This window comes from Sus scrofa, chromosome 5 (assembly GCF_054392235.1).
Source record: "Sus scrofa isolate SSC_HxYL_T2T_F1_AM1 chromosome 5, Sscrofa_HxYL_maternal_Yorkshire_Landrace_v2.0, whole genome shotgun sequence".
In the NCBI taxonomy this organism is placed as follows: Eukaryota; Metazoa; Chordata; class Mammalia; order Artiodactyla; family Suidae; genus Sus; species Sus scrofa.
Window position 1 is genome coordinate 55,685,536 of NC_139387.1, and position 23,879 is coordinate 55,709,414.

Below are 23,879 nucleotides of genomic sequence, written 5' to 3' on the forward strand. Positions count from 1 at the left end.
TTGATTTCTGGTTCACTCCACCTGGAGCTTAAGGACATGTAAATCTCATAGACTTGTCTTCCTTTTCCTTTTATTATCTTGTAAAATCTTTATATTACATATATAATTTTACCTCTAATCATAACAAATCCTGTGAAAAGAATTTCCTTTATTTATACCCTTTGTTTATTTATGCTTATACATCTTTTCCCTTCATAATGAGCTCCTATAAATGAAAGAACAAAAACAGATTTGAAAGCTAGTCATTATAGCAGCAATTTGTAATTGTGAACTTGGGTTTTGTCCACACATTTAATGTATCCTTTTGCAGTCCTATTAGAGATTATATATGTATCCCTTTCCACTGTTTATAAACAATTTAAAATTTCATTTGCATAACTATTAACATGTTTCATATTAATAGCCCCTTTTTATCATCTTCTTCAAATCTCAGCGATCTGTTTTTAGTGCTATAGCTCATTTCCATTGATTCTAGTCTGTGATGATCAGCTTGTTATTACCAGGTCACCCCTTCCAGTGGACATCCTTTTGAGGCTGTTCTTGTGCATTTCAATATCATCACAGGGACAATTGTTATTCCCTTTATTTTTATTCTTCAGGGTCTTGGTGCACCTTGTTAATTATACCCTTCAGTTCTTGGCACTTACCATCATGGGACGGAAAGTGGTCCCTCTTTGTTTTTTTAATTCCTTTTTCCTTCCCTACTTTCATCTACTCTTCCTCTGCGGGAATTCATTCTCATGTATTGAATGAATATTCTTTTGGTTTGTTTGTGTTTTAAGTACCTTGGATGCCTGTCATTTAAATTTATGAAAATGATTTTATCCTGTACATCTCATTGTGTCTCAGCGTTTTCCTCAGTGCTGTGTTTCTCATTTCTATCCAGACCACTAGGTGTATACCCAGTCTCACTTCTAACTCCTGCAGAGTTCCCTGCATTAGGTAGGCATTTACCACACTTTGTCCCAGTTCCCTTACTGGAATTCCATTTCCCTGTCCCCTTTTGATACTGTAGTGAGTGGTTTGAAAATACACAGCAAGACAATAAATAATTCCCTGAATGATGCCCTAGGCCCATCTTACTTAAGTTTTATTTTTCTTTTAAGACCACACCCGCAGCCTATGGAAGTTCCCAGGCTAGGGATTGAATTAGAGCTGCAGCTTGTGGCAACACGGGACCCATTGAGTGAGGCCAGGGATTGAACCCACATGCTCACAGAGACTGTATCAGGCTCTCAACCCACTGAACCTCAACAAGAACTCCATTATCTTACTCTTCAATCCCAAGAAAGCCCTGCTGCCTTTCAGGGAGGTCCTGGTTCTCTTGGATGAAACCCCCGGCCTGGTCTGACATCATGAAGCTCTCCTAAATGCCAGGCACCATGCTCCATGCTTTTCCTGCACTGACTGACAGCAACCCACTGGCATCATTTGAGAGATGAGAGAACTCCATCAGGCCCAAAAAGGTGAAATCAGAAACCCTGTGCTCTTGCCTCTATGCCGTAGTATCTCTTAGGTCCTGGTCACTATACTGGTCTGGGGATGCAGGACTGGGCAAAACCCACCTCCCTCCTACCGTGGAACTTGTGGGAATGTCAGACCCATGGAATGAATGCACTGATAGATGGAAGTCAGTGTTGTGAAAAAAGGGGTGTGTTCAGTAAGTGCTTATTGTGGAAATGGAATTCACACCAGAGCCAGTCAGTCATCTTGTTCTAATGTAGATCCGCCTTCCTATTTCCTTTCCTTCTCTGAGCTTCCAGCTCTCCTGCTTTCAATTATATTTGACATAATCACTCTAGATGTATATATTATATATTTTATATTATATGTATTATATAACACAAGCACGGTAACACGAAGTCTGAAGTTCATTGATAATGCTTCCAAGTTTACAAATAGCCATTTTCACATGACACTTGCCAGTGTATCTCTTGGATTTTAAAGGAGGGATTCAGGGGAAGGAACAATTTGTTCAAAATAGTACCAAAAGTATACAATGGAAAGGAAGTTTCCTTCCTTCTCTTATTCTGATTCAGAGTCTACAGTTTACCTCCTTCCAAGGAATTCCTATTGCCAGTTTTTCTTACATCCTTCTAGATATGTATGTGTATATATATGTATATGTATATATTTTTTTTGTTTTGTTTTTTTTAGTGCTGCACCCACAGCATATGAATGTTCCTAGGTTAGGGGTCTAATCGGAGCTGCAGCTGCCAGCCTATGCCACAGCCATAGCAACGCGGGATCCGAGCCACATCTGCAACCTACCCCATAGCTCATGGCAACACTGGATCTTTAACCCAGTGAGTGAGGCCAGGGATCGAAGCTACATCCTCATGGATTTTAGTCAGATTCTTTTCCGCTGAGCCACGAAGGGAACTCCCAGAGATGTATATTGATAAATACACACACCCGTGCCTGCTTACCTGTATTTATTTGTACATTGCTACTTTTGACAAAAATGGCAGTAATTCTTTTGCCCAGTTTTTGCCAATACTCAGGATTTTTTAAAATTACACACACAGTTTTTAAAAGAATTCGAATGAAAATCTGTGGACCCAACCCCCAGTTAAGTTTAGAACACGGCTAGTACAGTTGCTACCCCTTGCTGTACCTTTCTGTGTCACCTCCCGTCCCCTCAGGAGAGTCACTCATCGGAGCCCCAGGGGTATTCTATTTTGCTACATACAAATGGACGTTTGGGTTGTTTCCAGCTTTTGACAATTCTTTTTTTTGTTTGTTTGTTTGTTTGTTTGTTTTGTCTTTTTGCTTTCTTGGGCCGCTTCCGAGGCATGTGGAGGTTCCCAGGCTAGGGGTCCAATCGGAGCTGTAGCCACCGGCCTACGCCAGAGCCTCAGCAACGCGGGATCCAAGCCACGTCTGCAACCTACACCACAGCTCACGGCAACGCCGGATCCTTAACCCACCGAGCAAGGGCAGGGACCGAACCCGCAACCTCATGATTCCTAGTCGGATTCGTTAACCACTGCGCCACGACGGGAACTCCTGACAGTTCTGAATAAAGCTTCTGTGTGTCTCTGAGTCGCAGAGGTGGACATACATATTTCTCTTTGGTGTTTACCTAGGAGTTGAATTGCTGAGACAAATGGGGGAGATATGTTTTGCTTTCCTGAATACTGCCAAACTGCTTTCCGAAGTGCTTGTAGCATTTCACTAGTCCACCAGCAACGTGTGAAAGTTCCATTCGCTTCATCATCTTGCTCACATTGGTGGTGTCTTATTCATTTTGCCCATTCCGCAGTCTTATTTTCTTGTGGTTTTACTTGTCATTTCCCTGGGGGCAAATTATCTTGAGTACCTTTTCTTTCTTAAAAAAAATTTATTTATTTTTATTGTTAAAGTTTAGTTGATTTAAAATGTTTCGTCAAGTTCTGTTGTATAGCAAAGTGACCCAATAACACATTTCCCTGTGCTGCACAGTAGGGTCCTGTTGCGTACATTTTCACCTGCTGACTGGCTCTTAGAAGTCCTTTTTTTTTTTTTGGTCTTTTTAGGGCCATATCCGTGGCATATGGAGGGTCCCAGGCCAAGGGTCGGATTGGAGCTCTAGCTGCTGTCCTCTACCGAAGCCACAGCAACTTGGGATCCAAACCACATCTGTGACCTACGACACAGCTCACGGCAACGTCAGATCCTTAACCCACTGAGCAAGGCCAGGGATCAAACCTGCATCCTCATGAATACTAGTCAGATTTGTTTCTTCTGGGCCACCACGGAACTCCCAGAAGTTCTTTTGAAAAGTGCCTTTGGAAGTCTTTTGCCATTAAAAAATGGGCTTGTTTTCTTTCCCATTTTCCTAGCTGTAAGGTATTCCATTGTACATTATGCCATACTTAATTGAATATAGGATACCATAGATTTTTTTTTTTTTTTTTTTTTGTCTTTTTGTTGTTGTTGTTGTTGTTGTTGCTATTTCTTGGGCCGCTCCCGCGGCATATGGAGGTTCCCAGGCTAGGGGTTGAATCGGAGCTGTAGCCACCAGCCCACGCCAGAGGCACAGCAACGCGGGATCCGAGCCGCGTCTGCAACCTACACCACAGCTCACGGCAACGCCGGATCGTTAACCCACTGAGCAAGGGCAGGGACCGAACCCGAAACCTCATGGTTCCTAGTCGGATTCGTTAACCACTGCGCCACGACGGGAACTCCCAGATACCATAGATTTTAAGAGGCAGCATTGTTTTGTGCATTGAAATGGAGAGATATTGCCAGTTAAACTCTTGACACAGCACTTTCCTGATAGTTCTAAGTGATTCATGAATTAGTCGTACCTGCCTCATTTTTTGAAATACATTGTTGCTTTGCAAGAAAAGAATTGCACTTGTTCAATATTATTACAAATATTTGTTTCATTAAACCAAATACACGCCCTGCTCTTGATTTTGTACCTTTCTGTGCAATAACTTTTCAGTGACCAATTAGACTGTCATTTTTGTTTGTTTGTTTGTTTAGGGCTGCACCCGTGGCATACGGAAATTCCAGGCTAGGGGTCGAATCGGAGCTGTAACCACCGGCTTACACCACAGCCACAGCAATGTGGGATCCCAGGCATGTCTGCAACCTGCATCACAGCTCACAGCAGTGCTGGATTCTTAACCCACTGAGTGAGGCCAGGGATCGGACCTGCATCCTCATGGATACTGGTTGTGTTCGTCACCATTGAGCCATGATAGGAACTCCCAGACTGCAATATATTGAAGGCATTTTATACGGCCAGCTCACCGTCTGTAGCATCACCAATGCCCATAAGCCATTGAAAGTACTGTCAGTTTAAACAACTGTTTAGAGTTCCTGTTGTGGCGCAGTGGATTAAGGACCCAGTATTGTCTCTGCAGTGGCTTGAGGTGCTGCTGAGGCACACGCTTGACCCCCAGCGTAGATTAAAGATCTGGCATTGCCATAGCTGTAGTGTACGTTGCAGCTGCTGTTCAGAGTTGATCCCTGGCCAGGGAACTTCTATATGCGGGTGCGGCCCAAAAAAGAAAATAAATAAACAAATAAATAGACAGCTGTTTCCAAGTTTAGTAGTGACAACTCTTTCTAAGTCTGGCAATAGTAAAGTGCCGAGTCTAGATTTCAGGCATGTTCAATGTGGAAAAGTGCTCATCTTAGAATCTGAGATATGGTGGCATAATTTATGTAACTAGTGTCCTGTTGATCAGCCATTATGTCGTCAATATAACAGACTTAAGAACGGTTATTAATTAGTGAATTGAGTAAAGTATGAAAATGTAATTTGGGATCTTTAAAAAAACGTGGACTTTGTTCACAACTTTCATGCTGGAGACATATCCCTAGTGCACAGAAAGACAGATATTCAAGGATGTTTATTACAGCTCACACTTTGCTGATGGATTGGGTATGCGAGTGAGAGGAAGAATGAATGGCAAGTTTTCTCGTTGGACCACTGCAGCTGGTTAGGGACCATTTGTTGGGAGGAGAGAGAGCAAGGGAGAGGATTTTGTGTGTTTATTTGTTGGAATGATGACGGGTGGAATCAAGAGATCAGTTCTGGACACAAGAATTTAAGCTGTTGGTGTCAAGTACGTGGGTAGATGTACAAGTCTGGTATTCAGGGCAGATCTGGGAGTTTAAGCGATACATTCTGCTCTTTAGCATAAAGTCCTCTAAAGTCCGTGTCTTGGAAGAGGTTGTCAAGGGAGGAACTGTAGATAGAGATGAGAAGAAGGCCAGGACTGAGCCCTGGGGGCAGGCCAGTATTCAGAGGAGGGGGGAGGAGGAGGAATCGGCTAAGGGTTCTGAGAAGTAGCGGGGCCTGTAGGGTAGGAAGGGAAACAAGAGGACTTGGTGTCCTGGGAGCGAAGCGGGGAATATGAAAGCAGTGTGATCTGTGGTAAATCCTGCCCATAGGACCAGTGAGAGGAGGCTAGGGAACTGATTATTGGGTTTGTCAACCAGGAGGTCCTTGGTGACCTTAATAAGCACCTGTCAGTGGGATGATGGGGCTAAAAGCCTCAATGTCATGGATTCAAGAAAGAGTGAGAGGAGGGAGGTTATGATCTTGAGTGTGGATAGATCATGTGAGGGGAGTTCCCGTCGTGACTCAGTGGTAACGAACCCGACTAGTATCCATGATGACATGGGTTTGATCCCTAGCCTTGCTCAGTTAAGGATCTGGTGTAGGTCCCGACAAGGATTAGAGCCAAGTTGCTGTGGCTGTGGTGTAGGCCGGCAGCTGTAGCTGATTCCACCCCTAGCCTAGGAACTTCCATTTGCCACAGGTGAGACCCTAAAAAGACAAAAAAAAAAGAAAAAAAATCTTACGAGGAATTCTGCCCTGCAGTGGAACAGAGAAATGGATACCTGGAGTGGGGCCTGTGGTAAAGGGTGTGTGTTTGTTTTATTTTTTTCATTTTCTAAAGTTTTATTGAAGTAGAGTTGATTTACAATGTTGTGTTCATTTCTGCCGTACAGCAGAGTGATTCAGTTATACATGTACACACATCCATTCTTTGCAGATTCTTTTCTCAAATAGGTTATCACAGACTATTGCGTGGAGTGTTTGTTTTAGATGGGGGATGTGATGGCATATTTCTAAGCTGATGGCAGTGATCCAGAAGAAAGGGAAAACTGATTGTTAAAAGATCTCCCCGATTCTCCTTTGATCGTGCTTCTGCGTCTGAAGGTGACGGCGTCAGCAGGCAGTGACATTGACTGGATGGAGAGACATCCAGGCACCCCACCTTGTGGCTTCCCATCTGCACTGTTTTGGTGACACCGCTGTCTTCGTGAGGGCTCCTCCCCCTCCATCAGCCAACCCACAGGCTAAGACTATCACAATTGTCACATCCCTACGTTGGTTTTGTTTGTTGTTCTGCTCCAGGCCCGGTGCCATGCTTGGCCTCATTCATGGGACCAAACTGGATGGACTCACAGAGTCCATGCTTGAGAGCTGAGTCTAGGCCAGTGAAGAGACCTTGGGTCTGAGGCCAAACCCTCCTGTGGTATTTTCCCGTCATCATTGAGAGAAGGGGCTGGCCAACTTTTTCTGTAAAGAGCCAAGTAGTAAATCTGGGCTTTGCATTCCTTAAGGGCTATTCATCTTTGCCTTTGTAGCACAAAATCAGCAATGGGTCCCACATGAGTGAAAGAATGTGTTCTGGTAAAACTTAAAAAAAAAAAAAACACAAAAAAAAACCCAGACAGGCAGCAGGCTGAAGTTTGCTGATCCCTGATCACGAGTTATTTCTTTTCTTTTTGTCTTTTTAGGACCACACCTGCAGCATATGGAGGTTCCCAGGTTAGGGGTCAAATCGGATCCCTGGCTACACCACAGCCACAGCAATGCCAGATCTGAGCCAAGTCTGCTACTTACACCACAGCTCATGGCAATGCCGGATCCTTAATCCACTGAGTGAGGCCAGGGATTGAACCTGCATCCTCATGGCTTCCTCTGAGCCACCGATGGGAACTCCTATTTTATTTATTTTCCTTATTTATTAGTTTATGTGTTAGTCCTAGATTTTAAACGAGATTAAATCTATGTTAAAGGCAACAGTTATGCCTCATAGACCCTCAACATCTATACAACTCCACCATATTTTTTTGAACCTTAAATTATCTATTTTTTAACTAAAGTACAGTTGACTTACAATGACATGCCAATTTCTGCTGTACAGCATAGTGACCCAGTCTTACATAAATATACATTCCTTTTCTCATACTGTCTCCCATCGGGTTCTATCCCAAGAGATCATTGGATATAGCTCCCTATGCTGTACAATAGGACCTCATTGCTTATGCATTCTAAATGTAACAGTTTGCATCTACTAACCCCAAACTCCCTGTATATCCCTCCTCCTCCCCTCTCCTCCTTGGCAACTACAAGTCTTTTCTCCAAGTCTGAGAGTCTGTTTCTGTCTTACAGATACGTTCATTTGTGCCATATTTGAGATTCCACATAGAAGTAATATCATATGGTATTTGTCCTTCTCTTTCCAACTTACTTCACTTAGTATGAGAGTCTCTGGTTGCCTCCATAGTGCTGCAAATGACATTATTTTGTTCTTTCTCATGGCTGAGTTGTATTCCATTGTGTATATGTACCTGAGTTATTTCAGAAAGGAAATGAAGCCTGGATTTCCTAAGAGGGACAAATTCTTACTCCTCTTGAAAATTTCCTCATCAAGTATTCTTGGCCACTTGCTTTAATGATAAAATTTCTGTTTATGATTGATTTCAAATTTACCAACCTGTATTGCCCACATCAGCAGTACAGTAATCCTTGTCTTTTCCCCAAATACCCGTTCTCCACAATTCCCATGTTGAATGTTGACTAGTTCATTGGTCAAATCATCTTAATGTCATCTGAGTGCTCTGTGTATTGGAACACGTTGGATTTATTTATTACTATTACTATTAGCAAGTATTATTTAATTAAAAATAATAGCAATTCCTATTTGTTGGATGCTTAAAAATGATCAAGCCCTGGGAACATTCTACAGATTATCTAGTTTAGTCCTTATACTAATCCTTTGAGCAGTTATTATCACTGCCTTTACATAATGCTAAACGGGACCGTTCTAGTTTTTGTCACCATAGCTTTAGTTTTCTTTTAAGCATTTTTTTTTTTTTTTTCTCTCTCTCTTTTTTTCTCAGCCATGCCTTGATCCCGGGCCAGGACCAGGGATCAAACCTGAGCCACAGCTGCTGCCTAAGCTGCTGCAATGACAATGCTGGATCCTTAACCTGGAGTCATAGGGAACTCCAAACTATGTTTTTACATTATTCTTAGTTAAAAACAAAAAAGGAATTGAGCGATTAGCTTTCTTTTTGTCTAGCATTAAATGTATATTATCTTTCTCTTTGAACAGGACAGAGAAACAAACTCAGTCCTAACCCCTGCCTGTTGTATAGCAAACCTCAGAAAATTCTGGACTTGGCCTTCCTCCAGGATTATTTTATTTTATTTTATTTTATTTTATTTTATTTTATTTTTAGGGCCACATCCGCGGCATGTGGAGGTTCCCAGGCTAGGGGTCGAATTGGAGCTGTAGCCTCTAGCCTACGCCACAGCCACAGCAACATCAGATCTGTCTGCAGTCTACACACAGCTCATGGCAATGCTGGATCCTTAACTCACTGAGTGAGGCCAGGGATCAAACCTTCATCCACTGAGCCACAGCCAGGAACTCCCTGCAGGATTCTTTTAATGTCTGCATCTTAATTCCCTGTTAGTCTAGAGGGCAGCACTACAAAAAATCAGGAAAATTTTCTCTGTTAGTGTTCATTCAATTTATTAAGATTAGCCTTTTTTCTTTTTTTTTTTTTTAAGACCAATTCGGGTTTGGCAAGTAGTTATCTAGGTGGTTTTCACAGCCCTTTCCATAAACAATATCTTATCAAAATGGATAAATTTTCAACAAATGTCTAGTTAACACCTCGTATAAAAACATAGGGGGCAAAGATGGCTTTACAGTTCATGGAGTGTACAGATTAGCAAAGAACAGATGGAGTTGTGCAGATTAAGGATCCCGTGTTGTCACTGTAGCAGCTTGGGTTGCTGCTGAGGCACGGGTTCCATCCCTGGCTCAGGAACTTCACGTGCTTTGGGCATGGCCAAATAAAAAGACTAACAAGGGATAGACAAACAAGCAGTTTTAATAAGAAAGTTTGATAGTGTTTTACATAAATTTGAAGAAGTGCAAGATGCTGCAATCTGTAATATAAGCACCTAGCCTTGTCAAAAGGGGCTCATTTCCTCATGTGACATTTAAGTGACATTTAATTTGAGATTGAAGGGTTTGTATTAATTAGAGGGGATGTTTCCATCTGCTTGAGCTGCCATAACAGAATATCAAAGATGAGATGTCTTAAACACCAGAATTTGTTTTCTCATGGCTCCAGGGGCTGGAAGTCCGAGATCAAAGTGCCAGCAGGGTTGGTTTCTGGTGAAGCCACACTTCCTGGACTGTAGATGTCTGCTTTGTCACTGTGCCCTGACAGGGCCTTCTGTGCTGGGGGAGAAAGGGAGGGGTTGAAGGGAGAGGGGCACTCATAGGCTCTGGTGTTTCTTCTAAGGGCACCAGTCCTACAGCCACCACCCTTTGACCTCATTGAACCTTATTACCTACTTAAAGCTTTATCTCCAGATGCAGTCAGTATAAATTTTGAGGAAGAGGAGTTCCTGTTGTGGTGCGGCTGAAGGGAATCAGACTAGGAACCACAAGGTTTCAGGTTCGTTCCCTGGCCTTTCTGTGGGTTAAGGATCCAGCGTTGCCATGAGCTGTGGTGTAGGTTGCAGATGAGACTGGGATCTGACGTTGCTGTGGCTGTGGTGTAGGCTGGCAGCTGTAGCTGCGATTGGACTCCTAGCCTGGGAACCTCCATATGCTGTGAGTGCAGCCCTAAAAAGCAAAGAAAAGAAAAAAAAAAGAAAGAAAAAAATATTGAGGAAGACATTTCAGACCATAAAAAGAGGGGAGGAAGGAGCTGTTTGTTCCAGATGCAGTAAGTAGCACAGGAAAAACATCAAGGTCGGGAAGTGAGGAGGAATTGAAAGGGTTCTAAACGGAATGATTTGAGCACTGGGTGCGAAGAGCTGGAAGACTGTGGTGAAGGCTGAGTAAGGAAATTTCACTGATTTTTTTTTTCTCGAAGCCTGGTATTGAAAGCAGACCTCTGGACTAAGAGTGGACCATCTAGAACTTAATAATTGAATCTTTGGGTGAATCATTTGTGCCTGTTTCTCTAACTCAATCAGAATTTTAACCCTTTGCTTTCTGGATTGTTGGATTTTATGCGATAATGACTATGGAATGCTTGGAAATCAAAAGCACTGTGGAATTATTGAGGGCTGTTAATTTTTTTTTTTTTTTTCCTCTGCCCTATGGCAGCTTCCAGGCCAGGGATCAGATACGATGCAATGCGCAATCCTTTAACCCACTGTTTGAGGGCCGGGGATTCAACCTGTGTCCCGGTGCAGAGACATCACCGATCCCATTGCATATTTTTTAAATCTTAAACCAAAACTACTAGTTTTTCCTACAAAAATATTCCATGAATTGGTGTCCCTCCCCTCTGTGACTCACCCCCTCTGTGACTCACCCTCTGTGGGCCAATAGTCAGTCCTGTATCTCTTACAGCGTCCCAACAGTCCAATGTTCTTTATCATATCCCCTCTAATCTTTTTTTAAGAACTGGCAGGAATTTTGTGTGTGTGTGAGTGTGTTTTCTAGGGCCACACCCGCGGCATATGGAGATTCCCAGGCTAGGGGTCAAGTCGGAGCTATAGCTGCAGGTCTACGCCAGAGCCACAGCAATGCGGGATCTGAGCTGTGTTTGCAACCTACACCACGGCTCACAGCAACGCCAGATCCTTAACCCACTGAGCAAGGCTGGGGATCGAACTCGAAACCTCATGGTTCCTAGTCGGATTCGTAAACCAGTGAGCCATAACTCATAACCGCTGAGCCAGGAACTCCTGAGGATTTTTTTTTTTTTTTTAATTAGTCGGTTTTTTGGATTAAAAAAAAAGTCATTTGGATCCAAAAAATAGTTCATTTTGAAAAATGTTCCCCTATAGACAATGAGGAAGATGGTATAAGAAAGCGAATGTATATATGTATATGTGTGTGTGTGCACGTATATATATATATTTATATATGGCTGGGTCTGCTATGCAGGGGAAATTGGCACAGCATTGTAGATCAACTATACCTTAATAAAAAAGCAAATTGGGAAGATAAGAAAAATATTCCCCTGTTATCCCCAATTACCTTATTTCTTCTGTCTCTTATTTGCCTTGCTTGGCAGAATTGTTCTCTAGCGTCTACGTGGTTGCTGTGCTTCTCTGCCTCCCAGGCCAAAACATGGCCTGATGAATATCACCTCTCTTAGTTTGCTGAGTGCTCACTGCCATCAGCTCACCTCCGAAACCTTGCCTTTCTATAAAGTAATTTTCTGACAGACACAGACAGAAGCGGTAATTTCCATTGTGAAATGTCTTTATTGTCCATCACCCTAGCTGTCCTTGTTGTTCTCTGCAAAATATGCACATTTAATACCAATAAATATATATTTATTTATTATTTGTGAGGCATAACTTATAAAGTGAAAATAGTCTTTACTTTTTTGAACTCATCAGAATTTCAACTTCAGAGTCAATATGGTCCCGTGAGAACTTAAAAACTTTACCTCTGAGATTCTGTATTCTTCATTTTCCACGGGGGTTTCTTTTTTTCTTTTTTTAATGATTTTTATTTTTTCCATTATAGTTGGTTTACAGTGTTCTGCCAATTTTCTACTGTACAGCAAAGTGACCCAGTCACACACACACATATATATATACATTCTTTTTCTCACATTATCCTCCATCCTGCTCCATCTCAATGACTAGATATAATTCCCAGTGCTATACAGCAGGATCTCATTGCTTATCCATTCCATGTGCAATAGTTTGCATCTATTTACCCCAGATTCCCAGTGCCTCCCACTCTCTCCCCCTCCTCCTTGGCCATCGCAAATCTGTTCTCCAAGTCCCTGGGTTTCTTTTCTGTGGAAAGGTTCATTTGTGGCATATATTAGATTTCAGATATAAGTGACATCATTTGGTATTTGTCTTTCTGACTTACTTCACTTCATACAAGGGTCTCTAGTTCCATCCATGTTGCTGCAAATGGCATTATTTTATTCTTTTTATGGCTGAGTAGTATTCCACTGTGTATATATACCACATTTTCTTAACCCCTTCATCTGTCGATGGACATTTAGGTTGTTTCCATGTCTTAGCTATTGTGAATAGTGCTGCAGTGAACATACAGGTGCATGTATCTTTTTCAAGGAAAGTTTTGTCCAGATATATGCCCAAGAGTGGGATTGCTGGGTCGTGTGGTAGTTCTGTACTTAGTTTTCTGAGGTACCTCCATACTGTTTTTCATAGTGGTTGTACCAATTTACATTCCAACCAACAGTGCAGCAGGGTTCTCTTTTCTCCACACCCCTCCAGCATTTATTTGTGGACTTATTAACAATGGCCATTTTGACTGGTATGAGGTGTTACTTCATAGTAGTTTTGATTTGCATTTCTCTAATAATCAGGGATGTTGAGCATTTTTTCATGTGCCTGTTGGCCATCTGTATATCTTCTTTGGAGAAATGTCTACTCAGTTCTTGTGTCCATTTTTTAATGGGTTGTTGGTTTTTTGCTGTTGAGTTGTATAAGTTGTTTTTATATTTTAGAGATTAAGCCCTTGTCAGTTGCATTTGAAACTATTTTCTCCCATTCCATAGGTTGTCTTTTTTTTTTTTTTTTTTTTTATGGCTTTCTTTGCTATGCAAAAGCTTGTCAGTTTGGTTAGGTCCCATTGGTTTATTTTTGCTTTTATTTCTGTTGCCTTGGGAGACTGACCTAAGAAAACATTTGAAAGGTTGATGTCAGAATGTTTTGCCTATATTCTCTTCTAGGAGTTTGATGGTGTCTTGTTTTACGTTTAAGTCTTTAAGCCATTTTGAGTTTATTTTTGTGCATGGTGTGAGAGTGTGTTCTAGTTTCATTGATTTGCATGCAGCTGTCCAGTTTTCCCAGCACAACCTGCTGAAAAGACTGCCTTTTTCCCATTTTATATTCTTGCCTCCTTTGTCAGTGATTAATTGACCATAGGTGTCTGGGATTATTTCTGGGTTCTCTATTCTGTTCCATTGGTCTGTATGTCTGTTTTGGTACCAGTACCACACTGTCTTGATTACTGTGGCTTTGTAATACTGCCTGAAATCTGGGAGAGTTATGTTTCTGTGAGGTTTCTTAAAAGCTCCTTTCAATTCTTCATGGATTGAGATAATCAAAAAAACTAGTAGAGAAGAATTCTTTAAAAGCAATCAAAATAGGACATTGAAACTGATCTACATAACTTATCACCTGTTATTGTCCATATTTTCTCTTTAATTCTTTAAAAGCAATCAAAATAGGACATTGAAACTGATCTACATAACTTATCACCTGTTATTGTCCATATTTTCTCTTTATGTCTTGTGGCTGTTTTATTTGATCAGAAGCCTGACCTTGTCATCATAGAATTTAGTTCATTGCCATTTGATTAATACTATAGTGTCATAAACTTTTAACTTTAGCAGTAGCACAGAATTTTGATTGTTTTCCAGGAAAGAAGGAGGAATTAAGACAAAGGATCAAATAATGGTTCCTGAGGGTAGAAACATCACTAAGTTCCCTTCTTCTTCTTCTTCTTCATGTATTTTTTTTTCCCTCTTTTTTGGGCCACACCCATGGCATATGGAAGTTCCCAGGCTAGGGAGAGAATCAGAGCTACAGCTGCTGGCTGACACCACAGCCACAGCAATGCCACATGAAAGCCGCGTCTGTGACCTACACCACAGCTCGTGGCAATGCCAGATCCCTAATCCACCGAGCGGGCCAGGGATTGAACCCTTGTCCTCATGGATCCTAGTCAGGTTCGTTACCAATAAGCCACAACGGGAACTCCACCAAGTTCCCTTCTTGATCTGTAAAGTTACATTTTATTTATCCTCACTCATGAAGCAGTGTGACCATTTTTAGTAAAATCAGAGTTCTTTTCATGAGCAGACATTTGACATAAATAATCATTTAAGGATAAAGGTGACTCAACTATGATCAACACCGGTACTCAAGTGCTTGTAAAACATGAGCTGACCTTGCTTAAATTTCAGAAAATAAAGTGTTAGTACACATAAACACATTTTCTCTCAGCATTGAAAAATTTAGCCTATAATTTACCTGTGTGCTAAGAATGAAAGTATTACTTAAAGGTTTATCAAGATACTATTTTCTAGAAATAGATTTAATGCATAGCATTCTGTTTTCCATCTCTGCTCTCTACCACCACCTAGTGGAATAAATGCTGGCTTACCTGTCAATTAAAATCGGGAAGGAAATCATTAACATGAAATTGACCTCTGGAAAAAATTTCCATCATCATGAGTTATTGCTACTTTTTAAAAGTAGAGTGTAGGTTGCAAAAAATCCATGAGTGAAAAAAACCCAGGTATTCATGTGGTATCTAATAAAATGCTTATCAGCTTGTCCATAAATAAGCTATTTTATTTTAGAACATTAGAAACTATGTAAATTAGTGAGACTGTGTCCTGCATGTTGTATTTCTAAATTATGCTGAAGCGCTTAATTCCTCATCCCAATGGTCAATAATTTTTTTTTTAAGTCTTAAGCATCGAAGCACTGCCGATATGAAGTGTACTTGCTTAACTGATAGGTAAATAAAAGTGCAGAGATAAAACAGTCAATTTTTACCAAAGTTGGGAAAAAAGGCAGATGGTGTGATATTCTGAGGATTTCTTTTCCAAATAATGAAACCAGAAAAAAAAATGGAGTTTAAGGCTCCTTACTCTTTATTTGTAGGGGTGTCCCTGATAAAGAACAGACGCAAATGAGCAAAAACCCAAAATCTGTTACTTGCTCACTCATGTTTTTTTAGCCTTTTTCGGGCTGCACTCACAGCATATGGAGGTTCCCAGGTTAGGGGTCAGATCCGAGCTGTAGCCGAAGGTAGAGCAACATCAGATCTGAGCCCCATCTGCGACCTACGCCACAGCTCATGGCAACGCCAGATCTTTAACCCATTGAGCAAGGCCAGGGATTGAACCTTCGTCCTCAGATTCATTTCAGTCGAGCCATGATGGGTACTCCTCCCTCATTTCTTTAACCTGGTTATCTATTAGGCATTTGCTCTGTGGCCAGCCAAGCCATGCATGGTCCTTGTGTTCCCATGAACTCAGCTTCCCATTTTCTGAGGGTTGCAAGCCTTTCCAATGGCATCAGTGTGCACGTATACAAACATACCTTGTTATGCTCATGAATATTTTACCAGATCTTTGATGGTCTGGACATGAGTAGTGGGCTAGGGGCCTTGAGCTAATAGGTAGTGGGGGAGGAGATTTAATTGAAATTCAGGGAAAAAAAAATATATATATATATATCCCCAGGTCATTTTTAGCCAGTTTTATCAGATATTACCAAAGCCACAAAGTCAGGTGGAATTGAGCCTCTTATTTTCTGCAAGACAAACACTATCCCCAACCAGGCAGACCAGGCTCATTTGAAGATTGGCCATAGACATTTTATTTTGATTTTTTTAAACTGAAGTATAGTTGATTTACAATATTATGTTTCTGGTATACATAAAAATGATTCAGTTACACACATTCCTTTTCCATTATAGTTAATTATAAGATATTGAATGTTGTTCTCTTGCTGTATATAGTAGGACCTTGTTGTTTTTCTGTTTCACATATAATAGTTGTATCTACTAATTCCAAACTCTTAATTTATCCCTCCTTCTTTTTAAAAAAAGAAGTTTTTTTTCATGATAGTTGTTCATGTAAATTCATTGATAAAAATCTCAGAATGTAGATAATTTGTAAACAATTCCAGTTAATTGGGTATAGTTTTATTTACTTAAATTTGATTTTTAAATTTTTAATATTAAAGTGAGTTGATTTACAATATTGTGCCAATTTCTGCTGTACAGCAAAGTCATACATATATGTACATTTCCTTTCTTATATTTATTATCTTCCATCATGATCTATCCCAAGAGACTGAATATATGGATATAGTTCCCTGGCTGTACAGTAGGACCTCATTGATTATCCATTCTTTTTTTTTTTTTTGCTTTTTAGGGCCGCACTCGTGGCATATAGGGGTTCCCAGGCTAGGCGAGCTACAGCTGCCAGCCTACACCGCAGCCACAGCAATGCCAGATCCAAGCAGGGTCTGCAACCTACACCACAGCTCAGAGCAACACCAGATTTTTAACCCACTGAGCAAGGCCAGGGATCGAACCTGGGACCTCATGTTTCCTAGTCGGATTCATTTCCGCTGCACCATGATAGAAACTCCAATTTTTTTTTTTTTTTCGTCTTTTTAGGGCCATATCTGCGGCATATGGAGATTCCCAGGCTAGGGGTCTACAGTTGCCAGCCTACGCTATCCATTCTAAATGTAATAGTTTGCATCAAACTCCCTCAGTCAGTCCCACTCTCTCCCACCTTCCCGACATACACATTTTATATCCCAGGACTTAAATGTAATAGTGCACACCTGTTTTCTTATTCCTGTGGTCTTGAATTGCACAGGGTAGCCCAGGGACCTTTTTACCTTTATAATACATAGCCCTCAAAAACTCTTCAGTCTCTCAATTTTCCTCATTAAAAAACAACTGACAGTAATTACTTATAACTGCTTTTGTGCTAGAGGAATTTGTATGATTTTGCATCATTGACTTAGGACTTTCCAGTGTTTGGGGGAAAGGCCACTTTTGTTGTCATTCCTGATACGAATTCCTGAGACCTCATCCTCTGTCTTTTGGGGTGGGGGATTGATCTTGTCTGGTGTCTTTGCTTCTAGTGAAGACACTCTTGCTGTCTGGTGTCTGTCACGGTCAGGTGTGGTGAAGGCACGTTCTGCTCTGGTACCTGTTGCAGTCAGGTGTGCCAATGCACACTCCCCTAAGTCCATCCCCTGCTGGAGGCCCTGCCATGTCCTGAAGCAGCCAGCAGCCTGCGAAGCAGAAGGGTGCATTAGAGAAGCAATGCTAGGTTTCACCCCCAAAGACTGAAATCATGTCTGGGTTCTTCCCTTTCTCAGTCCCCGACCAATGTAACATTGAAGAGTGTGATATGGCTAGTTGTTAGAAAGCCTACTAGTGAAAAAATTGATAAGAGTTCCCTGGTAGCTCAGAGGGTTAAGGATCCAGCATTGTCACTGCTGTGGCAAGGGTTTAATCCCTGGCCTGGGAACTTCTGCATGCTGTAGATGTGGCCAAAAATGTAAAAATTTTAATTTTATTTTTGTTTTTTGCTTATCAGACCTGTACCTGTGGTGTATGGAAGTTCCTAGGCTAGGGGTTGAATCAGAGCTTCAGCTGCCGGCCTCCTCCACATCCACAGCAATGCCAGATCCAAGCCTCGTCTGGAAACTGTACCACAGCATACAGCAACACTGGATCCTTAACACACTGTGTGAGGCCAGGGATTGATGCTAGTCAGGTTCACAACCCGCTGCGCTGCAATGGGAATGCCTAAAAATGTAAAGATTTTTACATTAATAAAAGGGTAAATCCCTTGCTTGGTCCTCAGCTTCACGTGGGAACCCAGATGCTTTTTTTAAAAAAAAATGATGATTTTAAGATAATTTTTGTTTCCGTGTCAACTTTTTTCCACAAATAATTTTTTTTTTCTTTTTATGGCCTCATTGGCAGCATATGGAAGTTCCTGGGCTAGGAGTCAAATCAGAGCTGCAGCTGCAGCCTATGCCACAGCCACGCCAACACTGGATCCAAGCTGCATCTGTGACCTGTGCTGCAACTTGCAGCAACACTGAATCCTTAACCCACTGAGCAAGGTCAGGGATTGAACTCATATCCTCACAGAGAAAATGTCAGGTCCTTAACCTGCTGAGCAACAACAGGAACTCCTCTCCTCACTGAATATAAATTTTTAAAAAGTGGGTCAAGAAAGCATCTCTTTGAAAAACCACCCCCTCCCCCCCCCAAAAAAATTTGACAAATTCACTTTTAATCTATCTTTTGCTTTTTAGGGCTGCACGTGTGGCATATGGAGGTTCCCAGGCTAGGGGTCCAATTGGAGCTACAGCTGCTGGCCTACCCCACAGCCACAGCAACGCAGGATCTGAGCTGTGTCTGCAACCTACACCACAGCTCATGGCGACGCCAGATCCTTAACCCACTGAGTGAGGCCAGGGATCGGAACTCCCGACCTCATGGTTCCTAGTCATATTCATTTCTGTTGCGCCACAATGGGAACTCCCAAATTTGCTTTTCTTTTGAAATCATAACTCAGCTGAGCAAAATGAAACTGAAGTTCCCCATTCTTGGTGTTTTCTTCTTAAAAGAGAAGACCTTTAGGCTTTGTGTAGCTCAACTTTAGAATTGACAGCTAGCCTTAGCTCCTTCTTGGGATAGTTACAGATCTGTTCTAGACCTGCATTTTAAATTAACAGGTTTGTGTACTTTTGCTTCATTGCAGCCTTCCCTGGGAGTCAAGAAGCCTACGAAAGCCCTGATCTTTGTAATCTTGAGCCCAGTGGGACCTTATTTTTCAAGTGGAAGCTTTAATCCAGTGTCCCTGTGGGCCAATCCGAAGTATGTCAGAGCCTGGAAAGGTGGGACTGGGGACTGCAAGATGGGAGGGTAAGTCAGTCTGTCTACAGGAAAGAGTCCCTTTTGACCATTTAGGTATTGCCTTTTCACTACAATATAAGTTCCTCCATTAGTACTGACATTGTAATGCTCATTTTTGGTCTGTGTTTAGTTTTCATTGTTTTTACTTACTTGTTTTGCGTGCGTCAATTTTTTTAACCCAGTGCATTTTATTACATTTATAGTTGTAAAACAATCATCTCAACCCACTTTTTTTGTCTTTTTGCCACCTCTAGGGCCACTTCTGTGGCACATGGAGGTTCCCAGGCTAGGGGTCTAATAGGAGCTGTAGCCTGCCGGCCTATACCAGAGCCACAGCAACGAGGGATCCCAGCCATGTCTACAACCTACACCACAGGTCACGGCAACGCCGGATCCTTAACCCACTGAGCAAGGCCAGGGATAGAATCCGAAACCTCATGGTTCCTAGTCGGATTCGTTAACCACTGAGCCACAACAGCAACTCCTCAACCCAGTTTTATAGCATTTCCATCCCAAACCCCCAGCACACTCCCCTACCCCCGCCACCCTGTGCCCTTTGGAAACCATAAGTTTTTCAAAATATTTATTTGTTTTAAAATTATTTATTTATTTATTTATTTGAGCTACATCTGTGGCATGTGGAAATTCCGAGACCAGGGATTGAATCCAAGCCACAGCTGCAACCTACATCATAGCTGTGGCAACACCAGATCCTTTAGCTCACTGCACCATGCTGGGCATCGAACCCACGCTTCTCAGTGCCTCAAGCCACTGCAGTAGGTTCTTAACCCACCGCACCACAGCGGGAACTCCTAGTTTGCATGTTTTAAATGTGTTAGTTGTTTAAAGGATAACGTCTGTGGCCCCTTATAAGAGAGGAACATTGATGCTTTGAATGCACTGTCCCCTGATGCAGGTCCTTAGCTGCAGGCTGACAGTTGGCATAAGAGCATCTGGTGCTGGGCCCCTTGCTCTCAGTTGGCTCCAAGGAGTCCTGTCTGGGGAAGGTTCCTGCTTCAGTGAAGTGCTGTCTTCATTGTAGCCGTACCTGCTGCCAGCTGGCTGAGGGACAGCTCTGCTTTGGCTCGGGTCAGGCCAGTCTCATAGGCCATATGTAGCTGGCTGGAAATAAAAGAGCATTTGAAAGTGTTAGACAATTTCAGGGGTGGACTTGGCCATGAATCGGGAATGCCCCGATGGGTAAGCAAGAATAGCTGGATTAACCAGCGTGGCTCTTCCTTTGTGTGTACCACACGCCTGGGGCAGCGGCAGGCCTTCAAGGTGACTCAGAGGTGTCTTCTGGGCCCTGATACGAAATGCATATTCACGGAGCCCTGGGACAGTTGAAGGATATGCTGCTGGGATGCGAGAGAGACATTGACAGCTGGCTTTGACTCCTCCAGTGTCTTTCTCTATTTCCTTCTTTTAACTCCCCAATAAAGCATGGTGACACTTTGCTGTGCACCTGAAACTAATACAACATGTAAGTCTAATACAACATATTAAAAAAATAAAATAAAAAAGGCATGGTGATAAAATTCGATGTCCTGTTATCCCTCTGGGCAGTTTCAGCAATTGCGTTTCCTCGGTGGGTTAGAGACATCCTGATGGAGTCCATTAAACTAAGAAATCATTTTTTGTAGTGAGTAGAGCACTGCTTCCTAACTATGTCTGAGGCTAGCCAGGTCGAAAACTACTTTTGGGAGTTCCCGTCATGGATCAGTGGTTAATGATCCCGCCTAGTATCCACGAGGATGCAGGTTCTATTCCTGGCCTTGCTCAGTGAGTTAAGGATCCAGCGTTGCCGTGAGCTATGGTGTAGGTCGCAGACTCGGCTGGGATGCTGTGTTGCTGTGGCTCTGGCATAGGCCGGCAGCTCCATCTCCAATTCAACCTTCAACCCCTAGCCTGGGAACCTCTATATGCAGACCTAAAAAGACAGAAGACAAAAGTAAGAAGAAGAAAGAAAACTACTTTTGTTTGCTCTCTTGATGTCGTTTTTTACCGTTAAGACTTTACAGAGCATGTGCACCTGCACCACCACGTATTATCTGTATTGCTCTGCTAGAACTCTTAAAGTGCACACTGCCATAAGCAAGTCTTGATGAAGAGATAACTTAAAAGTTTTTTTTCTTTATTTTTTATGTTTTTGATTTTTTTATTGAAGTAGAGTTGATTTACAATGTTGTGTTAATTTCTATTATATAGCAAAGTGATTGTTATATATATCAATATATAAATAAATTCTCTTGTTTTTCTTTATTATTTGTGATAAAGAGGGTGTAATGCAGTCTCATAGAATACATCATCATTTTAGGGAAATTAAACTGGGGCGTTCCCGTGTGGCTCAGTGGGTTACAAACCCGACTAGAATCCATGAGGATGCAAGTTTGATCCCTGGCCTCGATCCATGGGTTAAGGATCAGATGTTGCCGTGAGCTGTGGCCTAGGCTGGAAGCTGCAGCTCCAATTGGACCCCTAGCTTGGGAACTTCCTTATGCCACGGGTATGGCCCTAAAAAGCAAAAAAAAAATAATAATAATAATAATACTTTCTGTACAACACAAAGAGTGAGCCCCAGTATTACTATGTACAATTGGTATATCAATATTAGCTCATTAGAGTTCCCTGGTGGCTCAGTGAGTTAAGGATCAGCATTGTCACTGTTGCAGCTTAGGTCGCTGTTGTGGCATGGGTTCAACTTCTGTCCCAGGAACCTGATGATAATATTATCCTTTTATTTCTAAATATTCATTAGTAAGAAAAGTAACAGGATTGGCACAGTGGTTCTCAGCTGTGGTTGCAAATTGAGGTCACCTGGGGGAGCTCTGCTACTGAGTGATGTCTGGATCCCCCCCAGTAGAGATTCTGGTTTAGTTGGCCTGGCAGATAGCCTGACATTAGGATTTTTTTTTTTTTTTTTATAGCTAATCTTCTTCCTCATAGGAAGATCTTTATTCCCAGGCAGGTTTTTTTTTGGCCACACGTATGGCATGTGGAAGTTCCCAGGCCAGGGATCAAACCTTCGCCACAACAGCAACAACATTGGATCCTTAACTCACTGAGCCACCAGAGAACTCCCACCTCTCTCCATCTTAATTTTTCTCTTTTTTTCCCCTATGTTTTCATTCTGCATTTAGTGTAAGTTATGAAGTCAGAAAGACCTGGCTTAAAAACCTAACTGCCTTGAGCATGTTCCTTTTCTAAACCTCCCCTTCCTCATTTATAAAATCAAGGTAGGAGTTTTCTTCTGGCTCAGTGGGTTAAAGATCTGACATTGTCGCTGTAGTGGCTCAGGTCACTGTTGTGGCACAGGTTCGATTCCTGTCCTGGGAACTTCCACATGCTGTTGTCATGGCCAAAAAATAATAAATAAATCAAGTCAGGGTAATAATGCACTTTACCTGTAAGGATGAAGGTAGATGATATGAAGAGCCTAAGACCCTGGCTGGCATATAGGAAGCTTTCAGCAAGTGTGATGTTAGAACCAGCAGTTACCAATGTGGGGTTGGGAATCAGATTTCTGGGGGTCAAGCACTTGTATCTCTGTGATCTTGTACAGTTAGTTTTCTCTTCCTCCAAATCCTCTGAAGTATAATAAAAGCTAGGTTTCTGTTGAAACAATTCCATGAAATAATGGGGTTAAGTACTTAGTACCCTGCCTAGTCGGTAGTACCCTCCCAACAGACAAGAATTTGTATTATGAGGCTCTCTTTCTTTCTTGTTTCCTGTCCTGGACTCTCTCTCTCTCTCTCTCTCTCTCTCTCTCTCTCGCTCGCTCTCTTTTTTTTTTTCTGGCTGTACCTGCTGCATTTGGAAGTTCCTGGGCCAGGGACCAAACCCTCACCATAAGAGTCACCCAAACCACTGCAGTGACAATACTGGATCCTTTACCTGCTGGGTTACCAGGGAATTCTTTGGACTTTCTTTATCTTAGGAGCAATCAGTTGGAGCTCATGCAACAGAAATTTTCTCTTTTGGAGAGATGTATTCAATATTTTCCATCTCCCAGATTACATTTAAAATTATATTTTAAAAAATTCCCATGTAGGCAGTTTGCCCGCTTTTTTCATTTTTCTCTGTCTTCCAAGGACATGTATTTCTCTTCTGACTATTAGCAGCACATGGGAGGAAACCTAAATCTATTACCGAGGTGTCAATTACCCTGAAGACATTAATAATCGAGTTTACACCTGAGAAAGAATTTTGATATGCACTTGTGTACAGGGGAAAAACACCATCTATACAATATAATGATCCATCAGTCAAACACCGAACAAATAAAAACGCTTTTCCTTTCAATGCACTGAAGCATTTGAAGTCTTTAACTCTTTTTCCTGCCCAAGTAGGCCTATGATGCTAGGGAACCATGGTTTTAATTCAGCCATACTCAAAAGTATGTGTTTGTTTTTAGAATTTTATTTGAAAGACTAGATACTCAAACTGAAAATTCTCTATGTGCTTTTGAATAGACCAAAGGGCATTATATTTATGAGAGAAATTTTCAGATGTGGTAAAACTCAACATTTTTTTTTTTTTTTTTATGAGCTAGGGAAAAGTCAATGAAAACAGTCATTCTAAAAAAAGAACCTTGATTTCATTAGGATATAACAGGCTTATATAACCTATTTCTTGGCTTTCATTATTTTATTTTTGCCAAACAACCTTCTGCAGTATATAAAG

At 41.7% G+C, this 23,879-nt stretch overlaps 1 protein-coding gene and 1 long non-coding RNA gene across 7 annotated transcripts in view; one reads left to right on the forward strand and one right to left on the reverse strand.

The window, feature by feature from the left end:
• The window catches only part of BCAT1 (branched chain amino acid transaminase 1), a 111,149-nt gene that overhangs the window by 56,072 nt on the left and 31,198 nt on the right, over nt 1-23,879 (forward strand). For 5 of the 6 annotated variants that reach the window (XM_021092209.2, XM_084956551.1, XM_021092208.2 and 2 more), the window contains one exon: nt 19,042-19,205. In XM_021092209.2, coding sequence (XP_020947868.2) covers nt 19,042-19,205 — 164 coding nt within the window. Of the gene's footprint in view, nt 1-2,793; nt 3,382-19,041; nt 19,206-23,879 lie in introns of those variants that run through there. The other variant, XM_084956552.1, reaches the window with a different exon arrangement.
• On the reverse strand, nt 11,216-15,957 carry LOC146403378 (uncharacterized). The gene is made up of 2 exons (XR_014803723.1): nt 13,982-15,957; nt 11,216-13,900 (listed from the first exon to the last, which is right to left on the reverse strand). It is a non-coding gene; the product is annotated as an uncharacterized LOC146403378 (long non-coding RNA).